Raw genomic sequence first — 16,217 nt, 5'->3', positions numbered from 1 at the left:
TCCTATGTTCCCCGGTATTGATAGAAGGGAACATCGGACCCGGGGAACATCGGACCCGGGGAACATTGGGATGACCCCGACCAGATCATGTGACCAGGCGGCGTTTGATCAATCCAGTGGCCTTTCATTATAATTATAACTGTGCAAATCCTGGAGCTGATGCCGGCTGCGGCGCGATGATCTGCAGTTTTATAATTATAATGAAAGTCGGTGCCGACTTGAATGTAAGCTGACAGGTTAGAGGTGGATAATTTAAATGGAGCTTCATGTTTGACATTCTGTTTGAACCAAGTAGCTTAGCTACGAGCGCACAGCGCGAGCGGCTGTCTGGTCATGTGACCAGATCAAACGCCGCTAAGCTACTTGGTTCAAACAGAATGTCAAACATGAAGCTCCAGGTCCATTCTCCACCCCTAACCTGTCAGTCTCCATCATCACACAGTTTGTCCTCCAGTCCCCCGCCTGCTACGTGAGGAGAAGCGGCGCAGCCGGGATGAAAAAAAACTGCAAATCATCGCGCTGCAACCGGCATCGTTGCACTACGATTCCCAGAATGCCTTGGGGACCAGTCACATGACCAGACAACCGCTAAGCGCTTGTAGCTAAGCTACTTGGTTCAAACAGATCGTCAAAAAACTGTGCAAATCGTCGCGCCGCAGCCGCATCGTGATTAAAAAAAAAAAAAAAAGAGGCTTTTGGCCGAGTTGGTAAGCAGCTTACAGTCAAGTCGGCACCGACCAACTCGGCCACTTGAGAGCCCCCCCCACCCCCCCCGTGAGGCCAACTTGGCTTGATGCCGAGTTGGCCAGGGCCGACTTGGATTGGTGCCGACCGGACTGTATCCCCTCCTGGGTGAGCTATGGGCTGTCGCCGTTGGGACGATGCCTGGCACCATTTCCAGGTCCTACAGGTTGGCCATTGTGCCTCCGCATCCACTGCGGGTGGTCCTGGATCCTGCAGAGGCTTTTCAGTGGGATTGGTCTCTGGAATTCCTCGTGACCAAGTTGGCATACGTCATTCCAGTGCTTTAAGCACCGCCTCTGGCGGTCAGTAGGGATGAAATAGAACGAAAGTTACGAATGTAACTAGGGTCTATGAATCCCGGATGACCGCCAGAGCACTCTGTCACTCGGAATCCTCGTGGTCACGTGAGAAGATTCCGTAGGAGACGATCCGCTAGGTAAGTCCGACATCACCCACAAGGATACGCCCACTTCCGGGGCCAAACGCGTCTGCGCTCCGTCGGCAAAACAGTTCAAAACAAACATGTCAGAACCTTTAAATCTCTTTACAATTGCATCTTTTTTTTTCCGGGAAAACCTTGGAGAGGATTCAAAAGGGTCTGAATTCTTGTAACTCCGGTCGGGTGGCAAATGTCAGCGTTACACAGGGTGTCATTAAAGGTAAAGTCCAGGCATCTATGAAGAAGAAGCTCTACGATGTCGAGGTGAGTGAACCAGTGCTCTCTGGCTTTTAATGTTTTTTTTCCCTGGCTTCTAAGTAGCCTTGGTTAAGACTGGGATAGATTTATATTATGGATAGATTTGTGTTATGTAACATTTCACTTGTTCAAATAGATATGTGTCTCTCGTTAGCTGAATGCTAACAGGTGGCTTTAATGACTTGAAATCAAGCTGTCATTGTTTCTAAGAAATAACTTAAGTGTGAGTTGTATGTTTTTCACCCTTATGCTCACCTGCTCTTCAAAGCCAGACTCAAAACTCACCTGTTCAGACAGTCCTGCATCACCAGCGGGTCATCGTCATATCCACCATAACAATGTTGTTGCTTTTTGTTATTTCTGTTCGGTTATTACTGTTCTTAATATTTCTCAGTCTTTTAATGTTCAGTGTCCTTGGGTGCTTTGAAAGGCGCTTTTAAAATCGTATAAATTATTATTATTATTACTCACCTCATTCTAAAATGGTGGTAAAACAGTGGAAAGCAGCTTACAGATCTTCTATTTTCACATTTTTACACAGTGGCTATTATGTGGCATAACTGCTTCTCCCATCTGTAGGTCAGATGTCCCTGGACGGCTGCAACAAAGACGGTCCTGCAGGCAGCAGACAGAAAAGACTTCTTTCTGCAATTGGATGCATCAACTGGTTCTCTGATGGACGCTCTGGAACAGTTTTACAAAGATCATTTCTTGCTGAAGATGTTGCAGGAGATGTGAATTTGCACCACCAGCGTACAGGATGCATGCCATAAAGAAGAGCCACACTTTAAGCAAATGACACTTTATTATAATAAAGGTTCATACATTCATGACTTTGCATTTATTTCTTTTTCACATCTGAATCATTCCCATCATGCCATTTCATGCAGAATTGGTGTTTGCAGATTCGTGAGACAGACACACACTTTCAGTATTTTATCCACTATCCCACAAACCGTGATGCCCAGCAGCTTTGCCCTGAGGGAAATCCAACTGCACACTCTTGTTGTGGTTTGGAGTGAAGTTGTCGCGCCTGTGAAGGAGGACAGATCATTACAAATTGTAAAATTGGTATTAGTTATGTGTACAAAAATACATGGAAATAACTGACAATTAAAGACTTCAATTTCAGACTTCCTCAGACTATATATACTTTTTTTGAGATAATTTCTGTCATATGTATGGAAAGAACAACTGATGGAAAACATAAATACTCCAATATAAATTACAGGGTTGCAGTTCCAGTATTTTAACAACATGCAGTGGTAAGAAAAAACACAGCAGGGATCGTTAGTTACACATTTTAGTACAAGGAGATGCATTTCTAATAAAAGGCTCTTAGAATATTAACACCAGCTTCGGATTCTCGTAGAAGATAATTTTGCTTGGAGACCTAAGGGCTCGTTTTCGATCTTGACAGGCACAAGATAATGTCGACTGTCTGCTTCTGTAGCCGACATGAAGCTAACTCAGAAGCTAACTAAGACAGACACTCTTCTCTTCATCAAGACCACAATGAATAATAATATAAAACACACAATACATCGATCCTTGAGGAGTAGTGAGATGGCACGTTTGCATCCGGATGAATGAACTAAAAAGTTAAATCTTTGTCTAGTATGCAACATCTGTAATGTTAGCACTGGATTAGCTAGCATGTGCTAACGTGAGCGATACTTCAAATTGCAATTTACCTGATTAATTTCAGCATCTCCTCTTCTTTTGATCATCAGCAGGGAAACGGTGGAATGAGACTTGAGTGATTCCTTTAGTCTCTGATCTATTAAAACACTGAGGGACACAACACCGTGGCGTCTTGACGGTAAACAAACCAGGTTTGAATGGACCGCTGCAGACGAATGGCCCCGGAAGTGCGCCATGCGGGGGGCGCCTACGTCACGACTTAGCTAGCGGATTGGTGGGTGGAGCCCTGAACTTATGCAGTTCCTGGGTCACCCAGGGGTCACGAGTGACTTTGTTGGTATACATACTCGAACTACACATGCGCAAAGGGAACATTGTGCAGGCCAACAAAGTCGATCATCGATCATCATAAAACATGTTTATTTAATCTTTATAATGTTCTCCAGCAGCTAAGATTAAGCTGAGCAACTTTGACTTTGTAATAAGTTAATTGCCTGAAATTAGGGTCGAGATAACGTCTCGGCTGTTTCTACAGTTTTTTTACATGTTAATGTGTTGTATTAGGCTATAGTACAGGCTATTATGCTCAAGTGCACATTTTAATTGTCTTGCTTTGCTGCTTTTTGAATGTGCATTTGTGGGATGAGCAGCAGAGCTTATTAACCGAGTTGGAGCCAATGCAGAACAGTTTGTTCCTTCGCTGTTGACTGTTGGATGAGACAGGGCCGGCTCTAGGCATAGGCGAACACGTCCCGAGGGGGGCGCCGCGGTCGTACAAGGGGCGCCACGACGCTGTGTGTTCCGTGTGTCCCGCTGTGCAGCGGTCCGACGCACCGCGCTCCTCATCCTCGGCGCTGCTCGGCACCGATCGGTATTGTTCGGCATCGCTCCTCAGCGCGCACCCCCCCCCCCCCCCCCCCCCCCCCCGCTGTCGGGACCGCTCGAAAAACACGCTCCCAAGGGGCGCTCATCTTGGGCTCGCCTAGGGCGCCTCTGAAGCCCGGGCTGGCCCTGGGATGAGATGAATCAAACCAGAAAAACATGTCATTTTGGCAACTTGCAACACACATACTGAGGTCTGCTGCTTGTCCCATGAAAGATGTTTCTTTCAAATGTGTCAGCAGCAGCGCTTCGATAAATAAATAGAATTCCAAACTCAAGACTCTTTACTCGTGATGCATCGTTCAGATGGACTCACCCTGGTTGAACTGCTGCAGCTTCATTGGTTCAGGACAAGAAGTTTCCAATATAACAATTTCATAAATTTTATCTCTTAATATCAATATTAACTGACTGGTGTGTGGATGTCAAAAGTCATGCATTTTCAAGAGCCTGTTTGTCAACTAATCAACGTGGTTGTATTGTTATGGCTCATCCATACAACTGCATTTACATGAAATAAGAACATTTCCCAGAAATTGTACCCTGTGGAAGTTGAAAGTGAAAGTAAACTTGCCCCTCCCCATGACTTTGAGTTTCCTTTTTTTCCCTGTCTATTATTCCAGCAGCCCATTTCCAGGAAGTCAGCTGCTTTCCTCTCAGTCCAGCCTCCTGCGGTGAATAACCATGAGGGGGCCGGGCCTTCCACAGGGATATGATGTCTGAAACTGCAGCTCTCACCAGAGGACCGCAGACATTCCTGCTGTAAGTACTGAAGAATTTATCCACAATGCTGTTGCTGTGCTGTGTTTCTTTGCTGAGTCATGACCTGCAGCGTCTGCTCATTTTAACAACTAAATATGACGAGGCTTTCAGGAGAAAGTGAGCGTTTCAGATTTCTCTTTTGGATGTGCGTACTCATGTTACATTGTCGAAAGAAGTTAAACATTGTGTGGTTTAATGTTTGGTTATTTGTATTAAATCACTAAAATATTGATAATCAAAGGTAATTACTTATTATTAATTCATAATTATTGATGATTATCTGTGGGTTATTAATACAATCAATTGTAAGGTAACAGACTCTTTAAAATGATGCACAAAAGGAATGTATCCAAAGTTAATTGAGGTAAATTGATTTTTGTCAAATAATAATGCCAGACAATTGGTTACTTGAAAATGAGTAAATAAGTATTTTCTATCATTAAACTATTGATTAATAAGGTATTATTGAGCAATAAACAATTTCACAAGTAACTAATTTACTGAAAATGGTCAAATTACAGAAAATTATCCATGAAAATTTGAGAATGGTGAATTAAATAGATTTCTTATTTATTAAGTAATGATTTGGGCACCACCCTGAAAAAGGAACTAGCGCAGGATGAAAGAGGATCAGTTCATCCTCGGGTGGTTTACTCTTCGAGAGAAGCACTGAACGTCGGTCCTGCACTCCCATAGAAGAAAAATACAAGTCTGAGGAGCCTGCAGGTCGGGTTTGGGGTTCCAACTTGACCTCCACATTACATCTGAGGTCCCAAAAAAAAAAAATACTTTTTTTTTTTCTAATAAGGCTCTTTAGGAGAAGCATTATTACTACTTTTGTAGAGGTTGATCATTGTTATTCTGACTTAAATTTGTCCAAATAATTTTTCAAAGTTGACTCTGAATAGCAAATGATACAACTGCATTTAATGATCTTGTGCATAGTACGTTTCAATATGGGTCTGCAATTAAATCTAATCTGTATTTACAGTCAATTAATTAGGAGCAACAATGGAGAAATGCATGTTGAACTACAACTACAGATGAGACAAAAGTACCTCACAAAGTGAACATGTATGAATGAGAACAACTCTACCTCAACACAACACAACTGGTCTAATCAATCAGCCATCTGAAGCAGGGCCGGCTCTAGGCATAGGCGAACTAGACGGCCGCCTAGGGCGCTACGTCCCCGGGGGGGCGCCGCGGTCGTACAAGGGGCGCTACGATGCTCCGTGTTCCGTGTGCCCCGCTCTGCAGCGGTCTGATGCACAGCGGTCCTCCGTGCACCTCGGCACAGATCGGTATCGTTCGGCATTGCTCCTCAGCCCCCCCCCCCCCGCTCAACAACTGTTGGACCGGTCGAAAAACACGCTCCCAAGGGGCGCTCGTCTCGGGCTCGCCTAGGGCGCCTCCGAAGCCCGGGCCGGCCCTGATCTGAAGTGTACTGACAGACATGAACCAACATTCACAGCTGTTTGTATTTCAGAGCTTGAGAGATGGACCCTGAAGCCGGCAGAACCATGGAGCTGGCGGCCCTCGGCCGACCGTTTGGCCTCGGCATGCTGTACGACTGTCGCCAAGACTTACTGGTCCCTGGTAAGAGCTTCACATGATCGCATTGAGCTCACTTAATAAACTGAACAAATCCATATGAAAACTCTTTTTGATAGTTATAGCACCACCTTATGGTAAAAGGACGTCTTTTTTTTGAATACAGTGGAATTTCACGCTTTGTTTCTAGGGATTTTATTCAATCAACCTGAATATTGGTGTCGGTCATCAAAAGACATTGATTAGTAAAACAAACCGAAAACATTCACAAGTTTTTGTCCCTCGGTGTGGTCACAGCATGCTGATCATGAAACAGTGAATTTCCATGAGCTCAGTTTTCATGTTCCAGGAATTTGGGGGCTTTGTAGATTATCAATTCCACACCAAACTCCTCAGGATCCATGAACGTCCAGCCCTGAATGCATCCATATCAAAATATGTTCAGACTGTGATACCTATTGGCAAAATGAAATGTCTTGTTTTTTATTGAAGTCACTGTAACCTGGATTTAAAAAAAAAAAAAAAAACAGAAATAAGAAACAGAAAGCAAGAGGGTTTTAAGAGTTCATTTTTGTTCTATTTCATCTGTTTAAAAAAAAAGTCTTTTGTTCCAGTTCATTGTAAAAAATGGTACTTTCTTTTATTTTTTTTTTTTGTTTTGTTTTTTTTTGCTCATTGAGTGACGTGGCCAGGAGTTTGTGGTCACAATGTACCCAAGCATCGATACAGGCCTGAAACATAGGTTTTATTTAGATGCCGGCTTTAGGTTAATGAACAATTAATTATTTGGTCATTATTCTCTGACATCTGTGCTGGGTTTCTGTTTTTATTTGTGTGATCAGTGAGAATCAATGTGCATCGCTTGCCAAATTCAAAAACACATAATTTGCACTTTATTTTATTATCTTGGGGTTTGTAATGAAGTTAGGGTTCTGTTTTTTTAAGTAACTTTGTGTCTGGTGCTAATTTAGAGTCCAGTAATTTCAGTAGTTATTTCTTGTGTTTCGTTCTATATTTAAAGGTGCCTATCAGACCCAAAGTAAATAAAGGTTGAGTTTAATTGAAACAGTTCACAGTTCAGTACACGGATACACAGTAAAAGAACCCAGAGCCCACTCAAATAATAGGAGTACACAAGGGCTACATAAAATGGAGCCACCGCTGGGATGCTTTAGGTTTATTTAGGTACAGAAAAGAGTTGTTAGTCTCGATCGTAAGTTTCTTAACACTACAGATTCTGCAGTTCCCAGTTGTATTTACTTAAAAAAAGAAATGGCAGACAATACCAAACTCGTCTCAGAGCTGAAGAGGTTTTGAAAATGTTTTGGTCGCGTCCATGTCAGAGGCCGCATGTTTCACCCTTCATTGAGCTGTCTTATGGTTTTGTGTGATTGCCGGGAAGCGTTCTCTCATGAAGATGTGCCGACAGAAGTAGTTAATCTTGAAAGCGGAGAAAAATGGCAATCAGTCACTGTGGGTGAATCTGTACCTGATGATGACTTCAGTGTCAAGCTACAATCACTGTTAGCTGCTGAAGGTAAGACCTTGGAAGATATTATAGTGGGGCAGATCACTGAAACAATCTTTCACTTGGTGACACAAGCACCAAAATTGACACACAGGTGCTTCAGAACCTCCTCTTTCAGAAAAGCACGTTAGCCAACTTCAAAATCAAAATGGCTGCCTTTTTTCAAGATGCCGGCCATTCATTCCTGTATGAAACAGTATTTGCACTAAATATTGGCAAAGTAATGACATTTTGATGATCTGTACAACAAAATATATGCTGATATAATAATTATAACAATAATAATAATAATAATAATAATAATAATAATAATGATATAGATTAGTTTAGTTTACTTTAGTTTATTTGAGCAGTCCACAAACATCATTTCCACTCAAAAGAGAGAGAAAAAAAGGGAAAATTTACATTGTGAGCTCAAAAGGAGTAAGCCGAAGCTAATGAGCTTATTAATGCCTACCCCCAGTCACTGCTGTGTACATTATCCTTTCATAATCAAAAAATAGCTATTAAAATCATAACGAAAGGCACAACACATACTGTTAAGCAAGTGCTTATCCAAACACACATACAACTGTAAACACATATATACACTAATGACAAGGACATCTATAAACACCATGTATACCTAAACACATACTATATGTATATATTCACATCTACATGCACACACATATACACCATAAACGTGCATTAAGCATACCCATTTATTTTATAATCCCGCAACATCCCTGAAGATGTACCATTGCCCCACATTGTGTTGTTCTATAGGACAAGACTCATTCAAATCAAATCAAATCAAACTTTATTTGTATAGCACTTTTCATGTTAATAAGAACAACGCAATGTGCTGAACAGTAAAAACAATCATAGAAACAAAAAGAATAAAAACCGCGCCATCAAACAGTGTGCACCACACACACACACACACACACACACACACACACACACACACACACACACACACACACACACACACACACTCCCATTATATTGCACAGAACAGAGGAGACATGGCATGGCACTGAGCATCATGGGAAAACACCACCAGTGGGGCTGCCCACACCAGGAGAAGTCGAGGGTCATTAATACTGGGGCTCCAGCGCCCGACCCCCAACTCCGTCCGACCAAGGGAACCCATGCACCGAAGTGTGGAGCCCCCCAGGCCAGCCAGGACCAGAGGACCCGAGCACAGGAACCCCAGCACTGGACCAGGACCAACTCCCAGTGTGAAGGACCCCCCTCAGGAAACACTGGAATTAGACAGCTAAAACATGATAAAATATGATACGGAATTAATATAACATACGATTATGAAGTAAAAAATAAATAAATAAATAAATGAAATAAATAAATAAACAAGGTAAAAGTACATAAAAAAAATAGAATAGCATTACATAAATATTGATAGAAATCAGAGGACTATAAAAGGTCAGCTAAAGGCCTGATTAAAAAGGTGTGCTTTCAACCTCCCTTTAAAGGTGCATTCAGGAGTTTTTCAGCTTTAAAAATATTTATTTTTTACCATAAATATGTTACAAATATTCAGTGATGTGTACAATGTGCCCTGACATATTCAATGTGAGTACCGCTAACAGCATTAAATTGTCACTTGAAAGTTGCAGTGCCGGTCCGGCACCATTATTTTTTTGGGGAGAATTTGAGATGATGTGACGTAATGCACCTCCCGCTGGCCTGATATCCTTAAGTTTCGTTTTGTCCGCCATTACTCCAGATGCTTAGCGAGCAGCAGCTGAGCAGTATTGAGGATGGATCTTCCAGAAAGTAAGAACAGACTGGCTTCTAGCACTGCCACAGCTCCAGCACAGACCCCACCAGGCAAAAGAAATTTAAATTTTACTAGAGCGCTACTAAAAGAGCGATGAAGGAGTTCCCCTCTTCCGTGCACGTGAGCCACAGGCACAAGTTTTTCCCTAAGCTGCATTACGCCCAAGGGCTGCTCCGCATAAAACGTGCAAACTCCTTAATGCACCTTTAAAAATATCAACGGTCTCTGAGGTCCTGAGGTTCTCAGGCAGGCTGTTCCACAGGCGGGGGCCATAGTGGCTAAAAGCCGCCTCGCCATGGGGTTTTGTTCTGGCTTTTGGAACACACAACAAGGCACTGCCAGAGGACCTCAGGGCCGTGAGGGTCGATAGGGTAAAAACAAATCAGTTAAATACGAGGGCGCAAGGCCGTTAAGACATTTAAAAACTAGTAAGAGAACTTTAAAATCGATCCTGAAGCGGACAGGGAGTCAATGCAGCGACTGTAAAACCGGTGTAATGTGGGCCCGCCCCCTGGTCCTCGTCAGCACGGCGGCTGAGTTTTGTAATAGTTGGAGGTTTGAGATATTCTTTTTGGGAAGACCAGAGAGCAAGGCATTCCAGTAGTCTAATCTACAGGAGATAAAAGCTGCATTAGCACCTCTGTACTGGCCTGAGAGAGAAACGATCGACTCTGGCTATATTCTTAAGATGATAAAATCCAATCTTAGTTATGTTTTTAATGTGTGGAATAAAACTTAGCTCAGAGTCAAAAGTCACACCCAGGTTCTTAACTGATTGTACTGGTTTAAAATCTAATAATTTTGGTAAAATTTTCTCTCTCTGACCTTCGGGACCGATAACTAAAACCTCAGTCTTGTCCTGGTTGAGCTGTAGGAAATTATCTGCCATCCATGACTTGATGTCTGAAATACAATTAAAAAGAGTTTCTATTGGCCCGGAGTCATCAGGGGACACGGCGATGAACAGCTGAGTGTCATCAGCGTAACCATGGAAACTGATGCCGTGTCTCCTGATGACGTCCCCAAGTGGAAGCATGTAGAGATTAAAAAGTATAGGACCTAAAATTGAACCTTGGGGAACCTCACACCTAATTTCATGGGTTCCTGAGGAACAAGTATCCATACTTACATAAAAACATCGATCTGTGAGAAAAGAACTGAACCAGGTAAGAACAGTACCAGAGAGGCCCACCAGGTGACTCAATCTATTTATTAAAATGTGGTGGTCTACTGTGTCGAAGGCGGCACTCAGGTCCAGTAGAACCAACACTGTGAGCTTTTTATTATCTAAATTCCACCTGATATCATTTAAAATCTTTAAAGGACCTCTATCATGCTTTTTTAGCTCGCCCAAACCCTATTATTGGCATTAACATGGTAATAGTTTATTTTTGGCGCTAAGGAAAAGTCATTTTGTGTTAAATAAAAGATTTTAGGAGGTTAATTCTGAAACCCGGAAGAGAAAATGCTCTGTTTCACTGAAGATCCCGCCTCTCCCCCTTTGACTGACAGCGTACTTCAACCAGTCAGCGCTTCAATACGTCATGCATTAGCTTCTCTAAGGGTTAGCTTTAGCTCTTTAGCTTTAGCTTCTCTACACGCAAACACACGCGAAAACATCTTTTCCTGTTAGAAACTCACCAAGCGCAGACCCTTCAGACTCTTGCTCTTGCTTGATTGTTGCTTTCAGACGATGGTTAAAGTTTATATCCGTAATCTGAGCTACAAAAAGCGGCAACGCTGATTGCCGAGGGCCTGCGGGAGGAGGGGGGGCTCCTCAGTGGAAAATGCGAATCAGCTGCTGCTGGTCAGAGGAGAATGCGCGTGTTGTCTGTGCGGGGGTGGGGTGGGAGAAGAGTGGTGGGGAGGAGTTCCACTTTGTGACGTACTTAGGTTTGAAGAATTTCAAACGAGCTGTTTTCTACCCGCAGGGAGGGGCTGCTGTGAAGAGCAGCAGACTGAAAGAGATTACTCAGACATGCGTGGATAAAGGCAAATAACATTTTGGGGGTGGTTTGAAAGGGAAATCAACTTTGTGGCATGCTAAAAACCTTAAAAAAATAGATTTTGCTTGATATAGGTCCTTTAAAAGGGCTGTCTCGGTACTGTGGTTCACTCTAAAACCAGACTGATGTCTTTCTAAAATTAACAAACTGATCACTATTATCACCACTGGTCAGAAAGCTCATTTCTGTGAGTTCACAAGATAATGCAGCAAATGCAGGCTGGATCAATTCTTTGTACCGAGCCACAGATTTTTCAGATAATGTCCGTATCAGCTGAATTTTATCTTTTTGAGCAGAGTAGTCTTCAATCAAAACCTGAAAAGTAATCAGAAAATGGTCTGAGAGTATGGGGTTCTGAGGGAGAACATTTAGGTCACTGACCTCTATCCCATATGTTAAGACCAGATCCAGGGTGTGGTTGTGACTATGAGTGGATTCATCAACATTTTGAGTGAAACCGATGCTATCTAATACTGCAATAAACGCATTACTCAAACTGTCACCAGAATCATCCACATGGATGTTAAAGTCACCTATTATAAGGATCTTGTTATGAGCCAATACTATATTGCTTAAAAACTCTGAGAACTCAGTTAAAAAGTCAGAGTAAGGACCAGGAGGTCGATACACAATAATTAATAGCACAGCTTTTTGATTCTTCCAATTTGGACAAGTAAGCGTTAGTGTTAAGCTTTCAAAAGAGTTGAATTTAACATTAGTTTTGGGTTTAAGAAGAAGACTGGAGTGGGATATCACTGCCACACCTCCACCTCGACCTGTTGATCTAGCTGTTTGGAAATTAACATAGGTTGGAGGGGTACATTCATTGAGCCTCACATAGTCATCTTGCTGAAGCCAAGTTTCTGTTAGAGCAAGGAGATCAATGTTATTGTCACCGATAAGGTCATTAACTAACAGAGATTTAGTGGAGATTGCTCTAATGTTTAGTAGACCACATTTTATGTATTTCCTACTGGAAAAGTTATTCTGTCTTGTACAGGTGTTAAGCTTTTTACCCAATGACTTTTTTCTAATGCTTTGAGCACTATGGACAGACACAGTCTCTGTTAGCCTAGGTAAACCTCCATGCTTGACTTGTAAAAATCCGGGAGCAGGATTAGTGACAGGATCAACAAGATCCACAGAGGAGCGTTCTACACGACCGCTCTGCGCCCGGGGCTCATAGCTGGTTTGTCAATTTAGAGTACTAAGCCGATCAGCCATATTGTGAGCTAAAAGGGCTGCACCATCCAAAGTTGGGTGGATGCCGTCCCTGCGGATGAGCCCAGGCTTTCCCCAGAAGGTGCACCAGTTGTTTAGAAAAATAACTCCGTTTTCCTCACTCCATCTAGACAACCAGCAATTGAATGATGAAAGTCGGCTATACATTTCATCATTGACCAAATTGGGCAGGGGACCAGAGAATATTACGGCATCAGACATCGACTTAGCCAATTCACACACCGAGGCTACTTGTAATTTGAGCACCTCTGATTGTCTCCGCCGGGCATCATTACCGCCTGCATGAATCACGACTCGACGGAATCTCCTACCTTCCTGTTTTAAAAGCCTAAGGTTCCCCTCGATGTCCCCCACTCTGGCCCCCGGGTAACACCTAACCTTCACCGCTGGCAGCTTCACGTCTCTAACTATAGAGCTGCCAATCACCAGCGTGTCCAGTTCAGCTGGTGTGTCGTCGCTGAGGGGAGAGAACCTATTGCAGACGTGAAGCGGTTCTTGGAGTGCTACGTGGCGGTGCTTAGCACTAGCCTTCCTTCGGACCGTCACAAACCGGTCCTGGTCTTGCCCCGGCTGCTCGGGACACGCTGCGGGGCTAGGCTTGCTAACACTCCTCTCACTGCGGGAGCGGGCTGCGAGCCCTGCCGCTACCTCGCTGTAGCTAGCGCTGCCCTGCCCCTCACATCTGCGCAGCCGCTCCTCTAACTCGGTTACCCTGGCCTCCAGCGCTGTCAATACACTGCACTTTACGCAAATACCCCTATCGTCAAGGGAGGCAGGGTTCTGACTCAACATACGGCACACTGAGCAGGAAAGAAAAGAAGACAGAGGGGAGGACGCCATAGCGGTCCCGGCGGACCAAGCTAGTTAGCACGCTAAGCTAGTTAGCACGCCAGTGGCGCTAACGGCGGAGAAGAGATGTAATTCACGAGGGATCACTGGTCAGTCGGGGGCATAAATAACCCCAGGGGCGTAAATAACCCCGATTTTTTGATTGCTTCGTGAATTAACAGTAATAGTAAGAGAGAGACAGCAGCACTTCAGTCGCTCGCAAGCTTCACCAACACGGAAAACACTCACTGTAAGTGACGTCGTAGAGCACCACACAACTGAAGGCTGCAGTGACACTTACTCAACTACTCAACTACTACTACTACTATCTTATCGTTATTAGTATTACTATAATTATTATTAACACTATTGCAATTATTTATTGTTATTTATTAATATTCATTAGTCATTGATTATTATCATTGTCATTGCTATCATTATTAAATAAGTAGCCCGATAAAATGTGGTGCATTAAAACAGCCAGGGTGTAGAGTGGCTTGATGAGAGTGGGCAATGGCCCCCAGTCAACAAGCTCGCCTACCCCCGCTCACTATGGAACTTATATTGGCGCTCACTACTGTGTCCATGCAATAAAAAGACAAGGTTTACAGAGACTATTGGGAGGGAAAGACTCCTCTGTCCAACAGGTCCATGCCTCGCCTGCCCTTCTCTGTTTGATTAGTAGTGCAACGATAGCAATGACAACAATACTAAGACTTAACAATTGCAACCAGCTCATTAGAAATCTCAATTCTGATCACTTTCAAATAATGAGTCTTGTTTACCTACACAACAAAACACCCACAGACTACACAGTACTTTTTGGTAAATCAGTTACTCCAAGAGTTAAAGCTCTTCCTGAACCATATACTGAACTAACACCATTCGTTTATACTTTGATTTGAATTTGTACAGAGTTGAACATAGCTTAATTTGTGTTTCCAATCCATTCCAAAGTCGAACCCCTCTGACAGACACACACATACTTTTTCTAGTTGTTCGTGCCCCCTGTACTTTAAAGTTCATAGATCTTCTTAAATCATACTCTCCTTCTCTAATTATAAATAAATGTTGAATATGTGCCAGTAGCAAAGATTTACTGGCTTTTTTAAGCAATTGCGCAGTGTAAAAATCAACTAGATCATGAAGTTTTAATAGTTTAGAATGTAAAAATAATTTGTTTGAAGGTTCATAATACCCTGCCTTATTGATTATTCTGACTGACGGAGTTTTGAAAGGGAAAGTAAAGAACTTTTGTAGTTGTTACCCCGAATTTCAATATCATAAATCAAATGGTACATAACATAAATCAAATGGGACACAACAAGTGAACAGTACAACAAATGGAATGCTTTGTACTCCAGGACATATTTTGTTTTGTTGATTACAGAGATATTTTTTGATATTTTGTTTTGAATGTGTCTAATGTATGGTTTCCAAATTAATTTATTGTCAATAATGATACCCAAGAATTTGTTTTCAGACACCATTTCTATTGATGTACCATCAATATTAAGTGACCGCTCACGATTTTTAACATTACCAAACAACATAACTTTAGTTTTACTTAAATTGAGCAATAGTTTATTAATATTCATCCAGAGTTTTATTTTAAGCAGTTTGTTGTTATAATAAGTATATTATAGCACTGTATAACTATAGTTATAAACACTCATAAATGATCACAATGCTTTATAACATCAGGACCTAACCCTAACCCTCACCCTATGCTGTATAGTGAGTTATAAAGGATTATGATAATTTATGAGTGTTTATAACTACTTATAATATGTTGTACCTGGTGATTCAAGTGAAGTGTTACCATTTTTTCTAATATTTTCAAAAATTGGGGGAGCAGAGAGACTGGTCGATAATTTGTGAAGATGTGCTGGGATCCGGTTTTGTATAATGGTATCACTTTAGCAGTTTTCATTCTATTGGGAAAACTTCCTGTTTGTAAGGACAAATTACATATATATGTTAAAGGTTTTACAATGGTATCTATTACTTTTTTAACTATCACCATATCAATATTATGACAATCTGTCGAATATTTACTTTTACATGTATTAACAATATTTATAATTTCAGCCTCACTCACATCAGAGAGAAACATTGTCTTTGAATTTCTTTTTATAGGTGAATCATCTAAATTATTGTTTCCCTGATCAGCAATACTCTCTGCTAATTCCAGTCCAATATTGACAAAGAAATCATTAAATTTATTAGCTACATCTTGCATGTTTGAGTTTTCTGCATTATTCGTGATGAAGAACTCTGGATACCTATTATCTTGATCGTGCCCCTTCAATAACCTATTTAATACATCCCAAATCCCTTTCATACTGTTTTTATTCTTGTTTAGTTTGTCTGTATAATATTTTTTCTTACTTACTCTTAAAATATGTCAATTTGTTCTTGTACAATTAGTTGCAAGTTTCCGCATCTTTTGTCCTTAGTTTAAAGGTGCATTAAGGAGTTTACACATTTTATGTGAAACAGCGCCCCCTGCAGGCCTTGGGCGTAATGCAGCTTAGTGAAACA

At 42.0% G+C, this 16,217-nt stretch overlaps 1 protein-coding gene across 1 annotated transcript; it reads right to left on the bottom strand.

The window, feature by feature from the left end:
- Positions 1 to 12,830: 12,830 nt before the first annotated feature.
- Positions 12,831 to 13,589, bottom strand: LOC115405865 (uncharacterized; the record flags this gene model as incomplete). Its single annotated transcript, XM_030115616.1, has 1 exon — positions 12,831 to 13,589. A coding segment is annotated over one exon (759 nt), but the record flags the coding sequence as incomplete, so codon positions are not given.
- Positions 13,590 to 16,217: the final 2,628 nt, after the last annotated feature.

This window comes from Salarias fasciatus, chromosome 18, assembly GCF_902148845.1.
Source record: "Salarias fasciatus chromosome 18, fSalaFa1.1, whole genome shotgun sequence".
NCBI lineage: Eukaryota > Metazoa > Chordata > Actinopteri > Blenniiformes > Blenniidae > Salarias > Salarias fasciatus.
Note: the sequence above shows the minus strand (reverse complement) of the source record. Positions and strands in the feature narration are given on the sequence as shown.